The sequence below is a fragment of the Tetranychus urticae genome, chromosome 1, assembly GCF_039701765.1.
Source record: "Tetranychus urticae isolate SD_2017Ah chromosome 1, NJAU_TeUrti_SD_1.0, whole genome shotgun sequence".
NCBI lineage: Eukaryota > Metazoa > Arthropoda > Arachnida > Trombidiformes > Tetranychidae > Tetranychus > Tetranychus urticae.
The window spans coordinates 14,122,747-14,141,939 of record NC_142958.1 but is presented as its reverse complement, the minus strand read 5'-3'; the positions used below and the strand labels follow the sequence as shown (position 1 = coordinate 14,141,939).

The window sequence follows — 19,193 nt, the reverse complement described above, 5'->3', positions numbered from 1 at the left end:
CCATCTAGTGTGGATCGAAAAGGGATAATCGATTAGTTAGATGCATCGATTATAATCGATTTTTTAGACTTTTTCGGTGCGATTTGAACGTTCGAATTTTCCCACTTTTTCGCTCTTTCTTTTCCTCTTTGTAATCTTTCTCGTCTTTCTGTTGCTGCATCAGCAATGCTGATATTAAAAATCGATCGTTTGAGAAAAATCGATTAAAATCGTTCGAAAGATTTTACTGCCATCTGTTAGAACAGCTATTAGCTAATACATGCTTAAACACTTCTTGTTTTTGTTTTGATTTCTTGCACTTATAATTATCAAAGATCCATAGTTGATTACATCAATTTGATTGTTCGATTGCTCATTCAATATTGTTTATTTTTATGGATAAATGATAATATACTGACTCATGACATAAGATTGAATAACGAGCTGCTGTTAACGGTAGAATGAAAACCAAAAAACTGGTAATTCTGGTAATTTTTTGGTTCTCAACCTTTTTTTGTCTGTCACCGATTAACAAATTCACATAGGTGTACCTGACTTTTTCTTAACCTGAATTTAACTAAAAAATTCCAGAAAATTCAACTCTTATCATTGCTTCCTTTCTTGCTAATTATTAATCATTAGAGTTGGATTTCCTTTTAAAGGTTGATGATTCTATTGGCTATTAATATCTCTATGAGATTTTATTGCTAATTAATCGTACCATTAGTGTGAATATATTTAGATGCGTTCAATTGATGAATACTTTTCTTCAAATCTGATTCTGGTTCCACCAAAATTGGTTCAAAACTGTAAATGTTTTTGAATCATTCCGATCGTTAATGGTTACATTTGGTTTTGTTAGATGTCACTAACGGCTCAAGTATTAATGGGTGTGGTAACCAGAAGCTTAGAAGCAAAGAGAAAAGAGCAAAAGCTGGCAACAAGATGAGATTAAATGTTTAGTGAGAAGCCATCAACATGATCTCAACTTTAGATGGCAGCTTAAATTGATATGAAATTTGGGTTTCATCAATTTTCTATTACTGTTTATAAATTGTGTGCTCATTAGGATTTAATTTCTATATTTTATTATTATAATCGACTCATCATGGAAACATTATGCCATCTAATTGTGTAAACAGGATAATCAGTTGTTTTTAATTGTTACATTACCAGTTTTCCCTTTTTGTGTCTAGCAGTTACGCCATCTTAAAGAGTCTTCTGGTTTTCCCTGTTGATGGCTATTCTTTCTCTCTTTTTATGCTCTGTTTTTATCATTTGACAGTGGAAATGGAATCAATATTTACCTTTCTTTTTTAGTTTTCAATTGAATCACTTTTTTTAATCATGTATCAATGGTGATATTAATTTTATCAATATCTCTCTTTGTGTCAACCTGTGTCAATCAATGAGCCTTCTTCATCAAGTTTACAGCCGTTTCAACCAACAGGATCATCTTTACCAGGATCCTGATCCTTACCACCATCCACCAGATAAACAGCATCACAAGCACTATAAACACCAGAAGACGGATCATATTGATCAGTCTTCATCCAATCAACATTATCGTCATCAAAAGTATCATCATCCACATAATCAGCGACATGACCTTTGTCATCATCACCCTCATAAGTCTAGCAAACCATCTACATCTACTTTAAATAACCATCATCTGCATAATCATTGTCGCCATTTTCAACCATTAATTTTCATGTTTTCTCTTGTATATATTGTGATTATTTTCTCAACTAGGCTTGTTTTATTTGTAGATTGTCAACCTAGAACAATACCAGCAACCAATAGTTCTTATGCCGCTTTTGAGGATGTAAATAATATTAAATTTAATCATTTAACCGTCAATGATTATACTGGTCAAGTTTATATTGGAGCTGTTAATAGGATATACCAGCTCAACTCTAATTTACGTCTTGAAACCTCTGTAGAGATGGGACCCCGACCTGATTCAGCTGAATGTCCAGTTACCCGTAATTGTCCAGGTATCCGTTTAAAGCCAACAAACTATTGGAATAAAGCTCTTGTCATTGATTATCCTAAAAGTCAACTAATTTCCTGTGGCAGTCTGTTTCAAGGTGTATGCTCAGTCCATAGATCAGAAAACATTTCCATACACGAGACACCAGCAAATGAATCTGTGGTGGCCAACAATGCGACCGCTTCTACGGTTGCCTTTATCGCACCCGGACCTTCAAGTCTAACTCGAATGCATGTTCTCTATGTTGGTGTTTCCTACACTGGCAATGGTCCTTATGGTTCAGATGTGCCCACAGTTTCAAGTCGATCCCTAGACTCATCCAACATGTTTCTTGTCGCTGCCACCGGTGTAACAACAGGAACCCGTTTACTGGTAAACTCGTTGGCTCGAGATCGTTATCCCATAAGCTATGTTTACGGTTTCTCTTACCAAGGCTTCTCATATTTTGTCACATTTCAAAAGAAAACCAGCGAATCACCGAAACCCTTTATATCTAAACTTGTTCGCATCTGTCAAAAAGATCTCCATTATTATTCTTACACTGAAGTTCCCTTGGTCTGTAAATCTGATGAACATGATTATAATTTGGCCCAAGCAGCTTACGTTGGAAATCCTGGTTCCGAACTGGCTGTTTCATTGGGCATCACTGCCCAGGATAAAGTTTTATTTGTAGTTTTTGCCAAATCACTGGATAAAGGTGATGTTTACAATCAACCCGATACTAAATCAGCTCTCTGTGTTTATGCCTTATCCGCTGTCCATCGGAAATTCACTCAAAATATTCAACATTGTTTCAATGGAAACGGAAACCAAGGACTTGATTTTGTCAATCCAACCAAAGATTGTGAACTAACTGTAAGTCTTATCCACTCCTAATCTTGTTTATGCCCGTTTATCCTCATTTTTCTTCCTATTCTCATATTCTTCCTTGATTATCCTCTATCTCTCTCATTTCCAATCATAGTTTGCTTTACGCTTTCTTTACCTTTTTGCTCTATTTGCTTTTCAATGTTTGCAAAAAGCAAGCACCAAATTTTTACTTTAGTTTCCCTTATTCTTTCTTCCTCTTCTTCCATCCTCTTTCGTCGGTCAGTGTGTTTGTTGACCGACAATTATCACAGCAACCAAACACTAACCAAACCAACAACGACAACCCAGCTTTGAGCCATATGTTTGTAAACCCAAATTATTGACATTCAATAATGATTAAAAAAATATGCTAAAGGATGCAGATTATCCTTGTAAAAAGTCTCATTCCTCTTCTCGCATTTCGCTCTGGGTGTGCTTTCTAGACCCGTAAAAAAGAGCCTGAAAAACATTGACTCTTTTTTTACCCAACATAACCTTTTCCCTTTCCTCATTCTTTCTCTTACCAGTTTTATCTTTCTCTATGGGGCTTCTTATTCTCATCTTTCCATCCTCCTCATCTCATCGTCATTTCTCTTTCCCATGAAGATACATTAGATAGTTTCACCATTTAAACCATTAACTTTTACCAACAACTTTCAGTGGCCAGGCACTTTCACTCGACACCAAATTTATTTCATTTCAAATCTTCACAATCTACTGAAATTAAAAATCAACTCGAATAGATATAATTTTCATTATCAAACGCTGAACATTTCCGTTTATTTAACCCAAACTATTAATTTCAATTTAATTTTCCTGTGGCAATAAAGCCATTTGTCTTCATCTGCAAATAGTTTCTTCATTCATCTTTTTACGCTCCTCAGTAATGTCCCTCTTTTGCGTCCTCTTTTCTCGTCCTCAACATTCAATATTTTAAGACTTTAATCATTTTCCTTTTCTCATGTTTTCCTTTAAATTTAACGCGTCAATCAGTTTTGCCCTTTATTGCTATTTACCGAGAACAACTTTGATTTATTAAATGCATTTCTTTTTACAGTATCGTTAACTTGATTGTCTTGCTTACCATTTCTTATTCCTCTACTTTTTCACTTTGATTTTTCTTCATTTTTTTCTTCTCTTCTTCCCTTCTTCCTCAATAATATTCAGGTTGTTAGTTTGCATTATTATGCTTTTTACTGCTTCATGTATGTAATCAATTTAACTGTATCGTTATCCTGAATTCAATGATTGCTTTCCTAAATCATTTGCCTTTCCTTTTAATAGATTTTTGCCATTTTCGTTTTTTTCGCTTCTTCTGTTTCACCTTTCTATATTATATCATTATTGCCATGAAATGAAACAAAGATGCTCTCAATTAACACCGGAAAAATTGTTGCCAAAAAACAGTAACTCACTAACTTTAGTAATTTGCTATTAACTATCCGCATCATCATCATAATCATCACCATTCCTTTGCAAGTATACAAAGTATTTATGCTATTACTCCCTGTGTATGTGCAAAGGTGTAAATTGATCAATTGATCTTTAATTATCTCTTAATGGTTTTTATGCTCTTTTACGTTCAACTTTACGTTACAAAAAGAGCCTTAAGAAGTGCTCTTACTGTTCCATTTAGTACAATCAATTCTCAAGATATTCAACTTTATTTAGTTAGGTTAATAAGATTTTTACATAACAAGGTTAACCCATTGTTTGTCATTATTCAACTTGTTACTGTTTGTACCAGAATAACCAGAAACTGTATTGCAAGATCTAATGTGATGAAGAAAAAATCAAAGACAATTACAGTTAATGCTATAAAATTAGTTTGCTATTAGACTTTCATTGTAACATTTAATGTTTACCAGAAAATGAAGAGAAACAAAAACCCAAAAAATAGATTGAATCGCAACTTGGGTGAAGTTGAACAACAAATTTGAGAAATTTTCAAGGAACGATCATGAAATGTCAAAATTAGTTTGTTGGTAAATAATGATAAAGTGATAATAGTTTTTCAATGTTTTGTTTCATCTTTGGAAATGATTCTTTTGTTTTAAATGAAGTTTTTGTTGAAAAGTTGATGTTGGGTTTCACTCGTATTTCATAGTCAGTAATTATCTTTCAATGTCCAGGGTTTTCATCATATCGACCCTTCTACTTGGTCAATACTGATTGAATTTAATTACTTACAAGGATCACATTAAGCTTTACTTTTACCTCCATCAAACTCCATCTTCACTCTCATCTTCTTCCTCCTTTTCTCTCTTTTATTTTCATTGCTTTTACTTTTTTTCATCATTTCTCTTCCATTTACTCTGCAACCTTTTTCCTCCAATCTCGTGTAATCTTTCATCCAAGAGAAAGATGAAACCTTCTCTAGGGAAGAAAAAGAAGATGAAAGTAATCAAAAAGAAGACGATGAAGATGATGAAAATGAAGTTGGAATGGAAGAGAGAGAGAAAGAGAAGAAAAAAGTAGCAAGAAAATGAATAAAAGAAACTCCAAGCTTAGAGATTTATTTGCCTAAAAATGATGAAAGTTACAAGAAACATTATGATCTATTTTCATGATTATGATGAACTTGATCATCTTTGCCTTTTCTTTTCTTCCCTTTTCCAATGTTGAAACTAGGAAATGAATAAAAGCATTATCAGCTCTCTCCTTCATGAGACTTTTTAAAGGTTTACCTTCACGGAACGAGAAAAACATCAGAAAAGGATGATGAGGATGAAAACAGAAGTTGAAATGAAATTTCCTTCTTCACAATTCTTAGCTATTTTTTTATTGATCCTCCATGACTTATATATTTTACTCCATTTTCATTGTACATGTTACTCCATTTCATAAATGTCACCATCGATAATAATCACTGATGTCTCTTTCTAATTCACTTTCTTTTCTTCTCTTGTCTTCTCATTATCTTCATCCTTTTACCATCCAATTATTTTGGCTGCCTTTTTGACTGTTTTCCCATTTCATTATTTGCTTCAAATAATGTTCAACTTAATCCATCTACGAATTGCTTTTCACTCAACTTCATGCCATTGTTTTGGGTTACCACAAATACCACTTCTAACCGGACATTAACTTTTACTCATCACTTGTGATATTACCTTCATGACATTATTGTGGTTCATGATAATGTTGAAACCTCTTTTTTTGCCATTTGATGGATCATCATTTAATCTGCAAAATTTGCATCACTTTGATTCCTAATCATGATTAACAGCAAGTGCAAATAAATGATGATTTCTGTGGATTAGATGTAAACACTCCTCTTGGTGGAACCATGCCCATTGAAGCTTCACCAGCTATCACTTATCACAATGTGCTGCTTACCTCGGTTGCAGCCACCTCAACTCATGATTATACGGTTGCCTTTTTGGGCACCTCAACGGGTTACCTTAAGAAGACGGTTGTTGAAACAGTTACCTCGGCCTTTGAATATGCGACTTTACTCATTGATGAAGGAAGTGCCATTAATAGTGACATGCTTTTCTCATCAACCAATAAAAATTATCTTTATGTGATGACAGAGAAAAGGGTTACCATGCTTAAAGTTCAAGAGTGTCAAATTTATCGAACCTGTTCAGAGTGTTTGGGTGCTCGTGATCCCTACTGTGGTTGGTGTTCATTGGAAAATAAATGCTCTCTGAGAAGTGATTGTGCTGAAGCTGCAGCCGATCCACTCTACTGGTTATCCTACAAGTCGGGCAAGTGTACAACCATTACCCACGTCAGTCCAGCTCAACTTCAACGAACCACAACCCGAACATTGGGACTCTTTATCGACAATTTACCCGCCTTGGATGGACAATTTTTTTGTGCTTTCACTGCATTCGGTAAAACTCGGATAACCAATGCAACACGTTCAGTTCATGGTATCAACTGTCCAACTCCACCAACCGATACTTTACCTCAAATACCTCCTGGAAGTCACCATTTTACTGCTAAACTTTCCGTTCGAATGAAAACTGGACCCGATTTTGTAGCAACCAATTTTACCTTTTACGATTGCAGCTCCTACCTAAGCTGTACTCAATGTGTTTCCTCACCTTTTCCCTGTGATTGGTGTGTCGGTGGTCACCGGTGTACTCATGATACAGGGGAAAACTGTCGAAATGACATTCTTGTCACTGGACTTCGATCCATTGGTCCAAGTATACGTTCTGGTCCTGGATTTTGTCCTCGAGTCAATGCTACCTCTGCCATCTCTAGTGAAGTGTTGGCACCTTCTGGCAGTTCCCAACGAATCCAAGTAAAGGTTGAAAATATTCCACAATTTATCGTTTCAACTCGCTTCATCTGTCAGTTCAATATTGAGGGACGTGTTAAACAAGTTCCTGCTCAGCTTCTTGGTGATACAATTTATTGTGATCAAATGAAATTCCAATACTCAACAAATGCTCCCAACATAACGGCTGCCTTTGCAGTCATCTGGGATGGAGCAAAGCCACTCGATAATCCACAAAATATTCACGGTAAGTCGATTTAATCTAATCCCAAAAAACCCAGACAACCTTTTACATTCATTAATTATTATAGATTATAATCAACATGAAAATTATACCCTCATTACCATCATCTTTTCAACATTCCCTCAACATTGTCATCGTTAAACAAAAAGAGCTTTGATTCATGTCTATTTTGAATAACTGTCGCTTCCAGTTGCCATTTATCAACTCAGTTTACCCAAAATATTTACATTTTTGTACCGTTCACATTCTGTGTGTCTTTAGGGCGTCAGTTAACTGTACGACAAGCTGTCAAGAGAAGAGGCAAAATCATGCATAAACTGTAAAGGCACGCACCCTTAAACGCAACCACGAGTTATATCACAAATTACCTTAATCTTTCCCTAATCTTTGATCTTGTCTCATGAAAAGAATCTCTTTGAGAGAAAAAGAGAAACAAAAAATTCTTCCCTTTTTTCACTCTTTCTCTCGTTGATTATAAACGTTAATAATAATGATGTAGATTCACAGAAAAGACCAACCTTAAAATGAAAGTTTCCCCATGTTATTGACCTGGCCCTACCTTTTTTCGTGCCATTCCTCTTAATTGAAGTCTATCCAAGGATGAACATTGTCTTAATAACATATATTTTTTTCTCTCTTTTCTCTCTTCTCTTAATTATTACTTTTCGATTAAATCATCATTGGTCCATAAACAACAGTCATTGTCTATCAATGTCAAGGAATGGCTGATAATTGTGGCATGTGCCTGGAGTTGCCTGATAAATACAACTGTGGCTGGTGCCATGATCAGTGTGATGTTGAAGAGAAGTGCACTGAACGCGCCAAAGACAACCAATTGGCTTGGCTTAATAAACAGCAAACTTGCCCTGATCCACAGATCGTCGACTTTTTCCCTAAATCGGGTCCATGGGAAGGTGGGACCAATATCACCATTGAGGGCATCAATTTGGGTCGAAACTTTGAGGACATTGGAAATGGTGTTCATGTTGCCCATGAACAGAATGGTGTTACCATTGGATTAATTAATTGTGTTCCCTTCAAGGAGCGTTATGTGAAAACATCTAGAATCACTTGTCAAATTCGTGAGCCCAACATAACCCGGGTCATGGCCAATTCAATTGCTGGACCTGTGGTGGTTAAAGTTCAAAATGATTACACGGCAAAGTCGAGTGAATATTTTCACTTTGTGTCTCCTCTTATAACATCCATTGATCCCATTTCGGGCCCCAAATCGGGTGGAACTCGACTCAAGATTTGGGGTCTCCACATGAATGCCGGTTCTTCCGTTTCAGCCTACCTTGGTGATCTTCCTTGTGAGGTCATTTCTCGTGATCAAAATCTTGTAGAGTGCATGACTTCGGCTCGAGTTGAACCCGGTGAGGAACGGGTTCGTGTCAAGTTTGACTATGGAGTGAGAACCTTTGAATCATATCATTTCTCGTATGTTCCCGATCCAACCATATCAACCGTTGAATCTGGTTCAGGTCAAAAGTATGTTCCAAAAGGTATTCCATCGGGTGGAATTCGTATTTTTGTTAAAGGAACTCACCTTAAATCTGTTCGCAATCCAATGCTCTACGTTGAAGTGGACGGTGTTAAATATAATAGTACGTGTGTCGCTGAAACTGATGCCGACATGAAGTGTAAAAGTCCATCTGTTCCATTGGATAAGATTAAATTTTCCGATTCAGATGATTATCTTGAGCTTCATTATGGGTTCATCATGGATGCAGTTCCTTCCGTCATGGATTTAACCAAACGCCGTTACAATCCATTCACCAAATTTCGCATGTTCCGTAATCCAGAATATCATAACTTCAATGAACCAAAGAGGATCAAATATTACAAATCAGACTACTTAACTATTAATGTAAGTAAAAAACTTTTCTTCTTCTTCTTCTTCTTTTCTTCTTCACTTCATCTTCTCCTGCTTCAAGATTATCCGTCACGCAGGTTTACTCACCCTTCTCTCACCCTCCCCTGGTTCAGTGTTTTAATTCATTTAATGTAACCAAAAATGTTGATTGCATGAAAAACAGGGAGAAAGAGTGAATCATTTTTCCACTTCTTCCACTTAACCATTTCATGTGCATTTGCTGTTAGATAACATTAAGGTAAAATGAGACACAATGAGGCTTGATGAGGATTCTCATTATCTTAAGATTAAAGTAAGAGTATTATCATCATCATCATCAACAACAACAGCAGTTGCATTAAGAATACAGATTCACCAAAAAAAGGGTAAAGAAAAGGTTAAATGTGAATTAGAAGCTATTAACTTTATTAAGATAGCTTCAGTTTGAAACCTTGAAACTCTCAGATTTTATCGTAAACTCTTATTTATATGTCACTCTAAATGCATTCACTTGCATTTCTATAGTTTCTTAGCACTTTTTACCATTCATTTCCCTTCTTGATCCTTCCCTCATCCTCTCCTACTTACCCTTCAATCCTGCAAGAGTTTTAATTAGATTTGTGCTATTGAATAGGTCATCATGATTCCTTAAACTCAATTCTTTCTGTTTACTTTTCCAGTTAACAAATTATCAAATTATTTTCGATAAACAAATTATATCCGTAAATGATGGCAAACCTTGTTTGTTACCTTCCTGCCTTCAATCCTTTTACCTTCAGTAGCAATTGTAAAGAGTACTTGATGACTTTGAAAAAGCATCCGAATGTTGATATTGTCAGATGAAAGTATAAAGACAAACAAACAAACCTTTTCTGTTACCTTTTGTCAACTTAATGTCATCTTTTCGTTTTTTACCTTCTTTTCATCTAAAGTGATAACTAAGGATGAAAGGTGTATAATGGTCCAATGATAGCAACTTTTCATCCTTTCAAATATTAAATGAAAAAGTTTCTTCTTCATCCTTTTTTATCTTCAACTCTTTACTCTTCATTGGGCTTTCCATGAATTCAACATTTCTTTCATAATCTTTATCATCTTTCTCATCCTTCCTATTCCTGCGTCGCCTTATATCAAAGTGATTATTTATTTATTAGAAATGAAATAAATAGCTGTTGAGATTGCATGAGTTGAATAAGTTTCATTAAATGAATGGAGGTTGATATTGAGACAACAATGAGAAATGGTGAAAAATTGTGAACACTTGAATCGTTTTTACTTGTTAACAGTCAATTATGACAAAACTATTAACGTTTCCCTAACAATAACTTTTCATTGATTAAACGTTTACCTTTTATCAAAGTTGTGATTTAATATTTGCTCTCTTATTAGCTTATTCATGCAATTCAATTTGAAATGATCAATACTCGTGAGAAGATGTTAATTGTTGTGAATGGTAAATCAATTGAATGTTTGCTTCGTTTGGTCAGTGTAACAGTCTAACAATGGCTATTATTAATTTGACCAATCAAGTAACAAAATCAATTTGTGACTTTACCTTTTTCAACTTGAACTCTCTTGACCAACATGAGTGTCTCCCATAAGATTTAAGTAAATAACTGTAACAATTTAATTTTCATTGTTCCAACAATTCCAACATGATTAAATCTATTCACTCATCATTACCATTCAACCCATTTTTATCTGCAAACAATCCCAATTCAATCCAATTAACATCAATCCTTTTTGTCCTTTTCCTTCCAATTTATTCCTTCCTCCTCCTCCTCCATCTTTCCATCCTCATCCTCCTTTACATCATCAAACCCGATCCTCAGTCTTGACTTTTTTTCCTTAATATGAAAGTTCTGTAAATGATGGCTTTTTATTATTAACCAAAATGATTAAAAACATCTGATAACCATTTCTTCAACATTGAATATTCCTTAATCACAATTAAATGTGTTGAATCAAAAATTAGTGGGCATTGATTTATGTCACTTAAAGTACTAACAAATTCATAAGATTCCTCTGTTAGGGTGGCAAAAATGTTATCACTTATTCACTTGCCTTTTCACTTGCCACCATCATGATTGAATTGTGAGAATACTTTTTCCATCTCTTAATTGAAAAATATAATATATTATGCTGTGCAAAGTGAAAGATATTTTCATCATAATTTTCACTCATTCAACTTGCTCTTCAGGACATATCATTTTGCATTCCCATACTTCATTACTTATGCCTTTTCCCTTCTTCCTTCAACATTTTACTCTGTCTCCTTCATTTCTTTTCTTACCTTTTCTTTTCTTCTTCCCTTCACCATCATTATCTCCATCCTCATCATCATCATTATCATTTCTCCATATTATTATCAAAAGTAGAAAAAAAGGAAAAAAAGAAGAAGAAAAAATTCTGTTTATCCTAAATTTCGTTGAAATTTATTTCTTTTCAAGAAGAAGATTTTTTTCTTCTAGTTTGGGTTAACTCAATACTTGATCCTTCTCTTGATGCTTGTTCATGAAAAATTGTTACTCATGGATCCACACATGAGATGAATGAATTTCAAAGGGAATCAAGCCTTGCGGCCATTTTATCCAAATGAAGAAAAAAGATACGCCCAATTCATAATCAATATTTTGCTTCTCTCAAACCTGCCAATCTCCTTTTCTCATCTTCTTCTCATCCTCTCATCTTTTATGTCTATCCTCAATAATCTTGTAAGATTATACAGTTTGATGTTAAGTATCATGCATGTTATATTAAATATTTCATTTTGTTTCTTCTTGCAAAGGAAAGAAACAAGAAAAGCGATTCTGATTCATGATGGCCAAAGAGTAAAATGTTCATCTGTTTTTGTTTCCTTGTAAACCTCTTGAAATGCTATTATCTTTATGTTAACATGCTAATATAATGATGACCATTTTGCATTTATTGCCCTTTACAGACTTTCCCATTTCTGCCATTTCTTCCCCATCTTGAGCCATTTCCTCTCCCACTCTTGTTCACTCTCACTTGATCACTTTGATCCATCTTTAATTACATTTACCCTTTGTCTTGATTTGATTGATGACTAAACCTGATTCAATGTAATTTGCCCTTTGTTATTCAATCGTCAATCGTTTAAACAATTTTTACAATTGCAAAAGATTCCAATTGATTTCAATTTCAAATTTGATTGATTTTCTTGATCGATATACTTTTCCCTTTTGTTTCCTAAATGATTATACAAAATGATGAAAACAAATATCTTTTTATATTCATTTTCATCATTTCCATGTTTGCAATTGAAACAAAAAAAAAGTTCCATTACAGGCTTATCTGTGTCATTAATTTTTCCAATTTAACCTCATCATTTGTAATTTTTTGATTATCCCTTTCAATTCCCTGTTAACACATTTTACATTCATAAGCTTGGAACAGCTTTAGTCATTTTCTCATTAACCATGTAAATCAAGAACCACTGATAGTTACGCCTCTTTGTAACAACCTTATTAATCTTACCTAAAGAGTGCTCAAGGGAAAGCACAGAAACTTGTAAAATGATGATCCAGGATGAGAGGAAAAGGCAGTGAAAACGCAAGAAAATCGATTAAATTTTATTATTATTGCCAATTGAATAATTCATTGCAACTCTCATGTTAATTATTTGGCGTACTTTTATACAAAGGTTGATGGCTTTTCTCATTTTACATGAGAAACAGTTTCATTGCAATTGTCCAATTGTTTTCATTTCTCTGTCAATCTCTGACGATCTCATGTAATATTGTCACTGAGATATTGAAACAAATATTGTTGGATTGACACAAAAAGCAACCAAAAACAAATGAAACTCTGTTGGGCGAAAAAAAGAAAAAATCAATTCTCTAATTCAGCCTTACATCTTTACTGTGTTTTGTTTTTCAATCTCATTCAGTTTCATTCAGTTTCATTCAGCATTTTTCTGGTTACTTTTTTGTTTGTTTGTTTGTTCACTTTTCTTACCTTTTTTGTTGTTGTATATTATTCTTGTAAGATGAAAATGATGATAACTCGGATGAGGAAGAAAAAAGGAGAATTGAAAGAGAAAAGGGAAAAAATTTTTATTCCATTTTGATTGCCATTGATCAATTGTAATGTGCTCCTAGGATTTGCTTTGATTGAGGGTTTGGAGAGCAGATAAAGAAGCCAGTTGAAGAGAAAGGATCGTGAAGATAAAGAGAGACAGAGGATGAGAAAAAAAGGAAAGATGAAAGGAATGAAGAAGATGCTAAGTTAAATTGATAGATTCACCAGAAAAAAAAGAAACCAAGAGAAGTGTTTTTCAACTTTCTTTAAGGTTGTTATTTCCTTACAATGTGATTACAATGAAAGGAAAAATAGTCGACAAGGAAAAACTTTCTAGACTTGCTTTTCACACATAACAAATATATATATTACGAGTGTGTATTTGATTGTACAAGGAAGCAAAAATTTGGAGAAGAAAAAAATGGAACCAGAAAAAAGTATAACATGTATTTCATCTTTCAAGTTTACTTTTCGTTTTTCATCTTCTCTCATCTTCATTCTTGCCATTCTTACTCTTCTCAACAATTTTCCTATTTTTTATTCCATTACAATGTTCATGCCTTTTCGTCTCTTGAACAACCTTCCAAGTTTCAGGGTTTGGTTCATCTTTTTTCTTCTTCCCTCTGGTTAATCTGTGACTCACAGACATTATTTGATTGTTAATCATTTATGTTGCATTCACTTTGTTCACTCGACTCATTTATTTTGATAATTTGACCGCAATTCACTTCAACATTTTCAGTCCGAGTTGGTCAATTTCAACTCCATTTACTAATCGCTAACTGTTTTTTTGTTGTGCTGTTAAATGAGTTGAAGATTAAGGAATCAAAATGATGGCCATTTATAATATACAAATATGATCTATGTGCACAATATCATTATTACCCTTTAGGCAGTTGAGATTAAATTGCTCTTTAGGTTACAAAGTTGATTAAGTTGAGTCTTGCTGGAAAAGTGATCTTGAAAAAAATGATTACTTCAAATTATTGAGGTTAATTTAGGCTAATCTGTTGAATCCTGGTATCATGATTATTGTCTTGCTTGCTCACTGAACGTGTCTTGCTTAATTAAGAAATTATTTTTTTCTCAAAAAGCAATTTCATTCTAAATGTTTCATTGTTATCATTAAATTTTCATGATTTTAAAAATAATCATATTCTCATGCAAACATGAAAAGTGGAAGAAAAGTGTAACCCAAATTGTCGTGAAATGTTGTTTCTTCACCTTTCAGTGTTGAACCATTTAACCAAGTATAAAACATTTGGCTGAAAACACGCTCATTATGGAACAACAATTTAGCATTTCAATTAAAATTTTTGACAATTAATTTTTGCTTTTTTTGTTTCTCTCATTATCCGCTTTTTTCAGGGTAAAAATCTTGACCGAGCCTCACAAGAAGCTGATGTTGTTGTTAAAATAGGTTCAAAATATTGTGATGTTACAAGTTTATCACGATCTCAATTAACCTGTCGCCCACCAACCTCTCAGCCTCCCGCCATGAGAGCCAACGGTGAATCGGATGATGGTGCCATACCGGATGTTGTGGTCATGGTCGGTGATACCCTCAACTATACAATAGGTAAACTTAGCTATGAACGTCCACCTTCACCCGATGCCAACCTACCCAAGCCTGTGGTCATTGCCGTCATCATTGGCACCTGTATACTGATTGTCATTGTTATAGTCATTCTCATTGCCTACAAGCGTAAATCAACTGAATCTAATCGGGTTCTTCGATCAATGCAAGAACAAATGGATGTTCTTGAACTTCGCGTGGCCTCCGAGTGTAAGGAAGCCTTTGCCGAACTTCAAACTGAAATGACTGATTTAACGGGTGAAATGACGGCCACTCGAATACCTTTTCACGAGTATCGTATTTATGCGATCAAAGTTTTATTTCCCAATGACAATGAGCATCCAGTTTTACGCGACATGGACCTTGATCCTGTGAGACGTGCTTCTATCGAGAAAGGCCTTAAATCTTTTGGACAATTGATTATGAACAAAACTTTTCTACTTCTCTTTATTCGAACCCTTGAATCTAATCGCAACTTTTCAATGAGAGATCGAGTCAATGTTGCCTCTTACATTATGGTTGCTCTTCAAGGTAAAATGGAGTATTGTACAGACATATTGAAGACTCTTTTAGCCGATCTCATTGAACGCTGTATGGAGGGTAAAAGTCATCCCAAGTTGCTTTTACGGCGAACCGAATCGGTGGCCGAGAAAATGTTATCCTCTTGGTTTACCTTTTTATTGTACAAATTTCTTCGCGAGTGCGCTGGTGAACCTTTATATCTACTTTATCGAGCAATTAAACAACAGGTTGACAAGGGTCCAGTTGATGCAATAACCAGTGAAGCTCGGTACAGTTTGTCCGAGGAAAAGTTGATTCGACAATCAATTGAATATAAACCGTTAACAGTTTATGTGGTAATGTCTAGTCAATCGGTTAACCAATATGTTTCCGGTATTGATCAGATTATTGGTCAAGGGGAAAACATTGAGATTCCAGTAAAAGTTCTTGATTGTGATACAATAACTCAAATTAAAGAGAAATGTCTCGATGCCATCTATCGTAATGTACCCTACTCGTTGAGACCCTCTAAAGATGATCTTGACCTTGAATGGCGTACAGGTCAAAGTGGACGTTTAATACTTTCAGATGAGGATGCAACATCCAAGTTTGACGGTGAATGGAAACGTGTCAATACTCTTGCTCATTATCGAGTCTCGGATGGAGCCTCGTTAAGTTTAGTGCCTAGACAAAGTTCAATGTACAATTTGCCCATTCTTTCCGAGAAAATGGACAAACACAAATATGAAACTTTAAACTTTGGCGGTTACAACAAAACCTGTTCACCGCCACTTTCCAGGGCAACCTCACCTCTTAACCATGATCTTGAAAATGGTTACAAAATTTGGCACTTGGTTCGTCACCATGACAGTGAACAGAATAAAGATGAACGCAATAATCGCCTTGTAACGGAAATTTATTTAACCCGTTTACTTTCAACCAAGGGAACCCTGCAAAAGTTTGTCGACGATCTTTTCGAGACAATATTTTCCATAGCAAACCGAGGTTCTGCTCTTCCATTGGCCATTAAATACATGTTTGACTTTCTCGATGATCAAGCCATTAACCATGGAATCACTGATCTGGAAACTGTTCACACCTGGAAATCAAATAGTTTACCTTTACGATTTTGGGTCAATTTAATTAAAAATCCCAACTTTGTGTTTGACATTAACAAGAGCAACATAGTCGACTCTTGCCTGTCCGTTGTAGCTCAAACCTTTATGGATGCCTGCTCTAAATCGGATCATCGGTTGGGCAAAGATTCACCCTCAAGTAAACTTCTGTACGCCAAAGATATACCAATCTACAAGGATTGGGTTGAATCGTATTATCAAAACATCAAAATGATGCCTGCAATTAGTGATCAAGATATGAATTCAATGTTAGCCCAAGAATCAAGGGTAAGTTTACAATCAATTAATGTTGATTAGTTTCTCCAATGATTGCCTTCAATACACGCCTCGGTTAAACAACAAATTGCTTTGTTTCCTCAAAGCAGCCCTTTGCTTATCCCCAGAGTTTCACTGGAATTACTCTTCTCGGTGAAACCTTTCTGTCAGTTTACCTTTTTTTGTGTTAGACTCATTTCATCCATCAGTTGAAAAATTATTTTTCATTATTCGCTTTCATTTATCATGCATTCTTCCCTTCCACTTGGATTATGTTTTCAGACAGGAAAGCTCAAGTTTGATAGTCGTTTGTGAAAATACTTTAAACTGTTTGGTTAATCAAACAACTATTTGCATCGGTAAATATACTTCAGCCATTTCTCCATGAAAGGGATAAATGTTTCTACTGGAAATGAAGATTCCATTTATTGCTCTCGATAATTGCATTATTTTCAAGCTGACATGGAAAATGAATTTCTTTTTTTCTTTGCAAATTTACTTTTAAATTTTTACTATTGATTTTTGGTTTGCTTTTTTTCCTCATTAAGTTGGTTGTTCTTTCAAATGATGAATAAATTTTTCTCCAACAGCTTTTTCCCAAGAATGAGATTCTTTAAGGTTGACAAAAAGCATCGTTAGTTAAAGTGTGCTCAATGTTATTATTGAAGGCAATCAATCTACTCTGTTGACTTGTTTCTCATCATTGATTTAGTCAACTATTAATAACATTTCTTGTTTATTCATTTCTCTCTCTCGTTTACAGCTCCATGCTCATGAATTCAATACAAATGTAGCTTTACAAGAACTTTACAACTTCGCAGTCAAATATAACGACCAGGTAAGAATTTTAATCCAATTTATTGCACATTGAAAGGTAAAAAAAGAAGGCCATAATAAAGAACATCAAAAAAAGAGATTAAATTATCATCAGTTTCATCAACCATTAGGATTGTAAAAAAAGGTAGCCAAACGGGTGAAGGTAAGGCAAGAATAAAAAAGATAACTTGAGGAGGATCCAAACTTTGTATGGGCAAATTGCCTAAAATTTATCGCCGCCGAAACCAGTTGAATAACCATGAAAACCAGTTGCATGATCTACCAAAAGTTTAACATTTCTGTCACTATTTGTTAGTACATAAAAGGACTAAAATTTCAAAAATACAATGCACAAAGAAGGTGAAATATGAATTAATCAATCTTCTGAACAAACCAATTCGAGTAAACGATTCGCTTATCAAAAGATTTTCATCATTTTTCAAAATTCAATTATTTCTTCATTCAAATCAAACAATGTTTCAAAAATCGCTATTCAAATGCGAAAGATTAGGGTTAGTGGAATGGGTCTAAAGACAATTTCAGGGAAAATGGTTTGAAGAAGTAAATTGAAAGAATTGAATTTTCGGTCGATCGAACCTTTGTTCCTTTCGATCTTCAAATTTTACTTGCATTTCTTTGCCATTTTATTTTCGACTTTTAGTATCGATTCTTATTGGTTTATCATGAAATTTGGTTTCTGGTTTTCAAGGTATTTCGGTTGTAAATTGGGTAAACTTGTATTGAGATGTTTGAGCTTTTCAGCAACTTGAGTCTCACCTACTGATGATGACCTTTAATGATGCCCATTGATGTTTCTGGCCCAAATATGTCAATCTATAATTTACTGAAGACAAAAATTTCTAATGTTTTCTCTTTGCATTTTTCTTCCATTTTCAGCTAATGTTGACTTTACAAGAAGATGAATTTTCCGTCAACCACAAACTTGCCTACAGACTGGACCAAGTTCATGCAATGATATCATAATCATCATCATTTCCATCAATCATGTCTCTCTCTCTCTCTCTCTCTCTATCTCACTGTGTATTTACATTTGACTAAAAAATACAAGCGAAAAGTTATTTATGTTAAAAACTGTTTTCAACCTTTTCTTTCACAAAAAGTGTCAATAGTTTCATTTTCACCATCCTTCAAGCCTGAAACTCAGTTCACATTGATATTAACTTTCACTTATCCAATGGCATATATTGAGTCGAGTAAATTATCCTGTAAACTTGTGAGAAAAAAAAGTGAAACATTCAAGTGCGATTAAAATCTTAACCGGAAAGTTAATTTCAGTTGATGAAGACTTTACAAAAGGCAAACCAATAACCGGTTATTTTGTTTATGAGATGATAATAATGATAACGTTTTGTTCACAAAACAAGGAAAAAAAAGTTATCATCATTTCACCATCAACATCATTAGCCACTTTCAATTTCAGTTCATTGGTTAATCTCATTGGCAAGAGAAGCAAAAAACGAAAAGAAAAAAGTTACAAAAAAAAATCTCATTTTTCCAAGAGCTTTTAGCTGATTCAAGATGAACTGAACAACTTTTATTTCTGTTGATGAATAACATCTTCATCTTTCCTCTCTCACGATTTACCTTTCATTCATCTTGCAATTTGTTTTCTCGTTGCCATTACCAAATGATAATTACAATGGTGAGGACATTAAAAAGGGCATTTATGCACATGATGATGATAGCAATATGA

At 34.4% G+C, this 19,193-nt stretch overlaps 1 protein-coding gene across 1 annotated transcript; it reads left to right on the top strand.

Annotated features, from left to right (window-relative positions):
- The first annotated feature begins 246 nt into the window (after positions 1-246).
- PlexA (plexin A) lies at positions 247-18,571 on the top strand. Its single transcript, XM_015938185.3, has 6 exons — positions 247-2,827; positions 6,051-7,302; positions 7,998-9,169; positions 14,564-16,675; positions 17,427-17,501; positions 18,377-18,571. The coding sequence occupies exons 1-6, from the start codon at positions 1,388-1,390 to the stop codon at positions 18,461-18,463; spliced, it is 6,138 nt and encodes a 2,045-aa protein (XP_015793671.1). The 5' UTR covers positions 247-1,387; the 3' UTR covers positions 18,464-18,571.
- The last annotated feature ends 622 nt before the right edge of the window (positions 18,572-19,193 follow it).

Bases quoted from the DNA above. Each gene is read 5' to 3' on its own strand.
- PlexA (XM_015938185.3), top strand. From the start codon at position 1,388: ATGAGCCTTCTTCATCAAGTTTACAGCCGTTTCAACCAACAGGATCAT. The intron at 7,303-7,997 runs GTAAGTCGATTT...CATAAACAACAG, and splicing joins TAATCCACAAAATATTCACG to TCATTGTCTATCAATGTCAA. The intron at 16,676-17,426 runs GTAAGTTTACAA...TCTCGTTTACAG, and splicing joins TGTTAGCCCAAGAATCAAGG to CTCCATGCTCATGAATTCAA.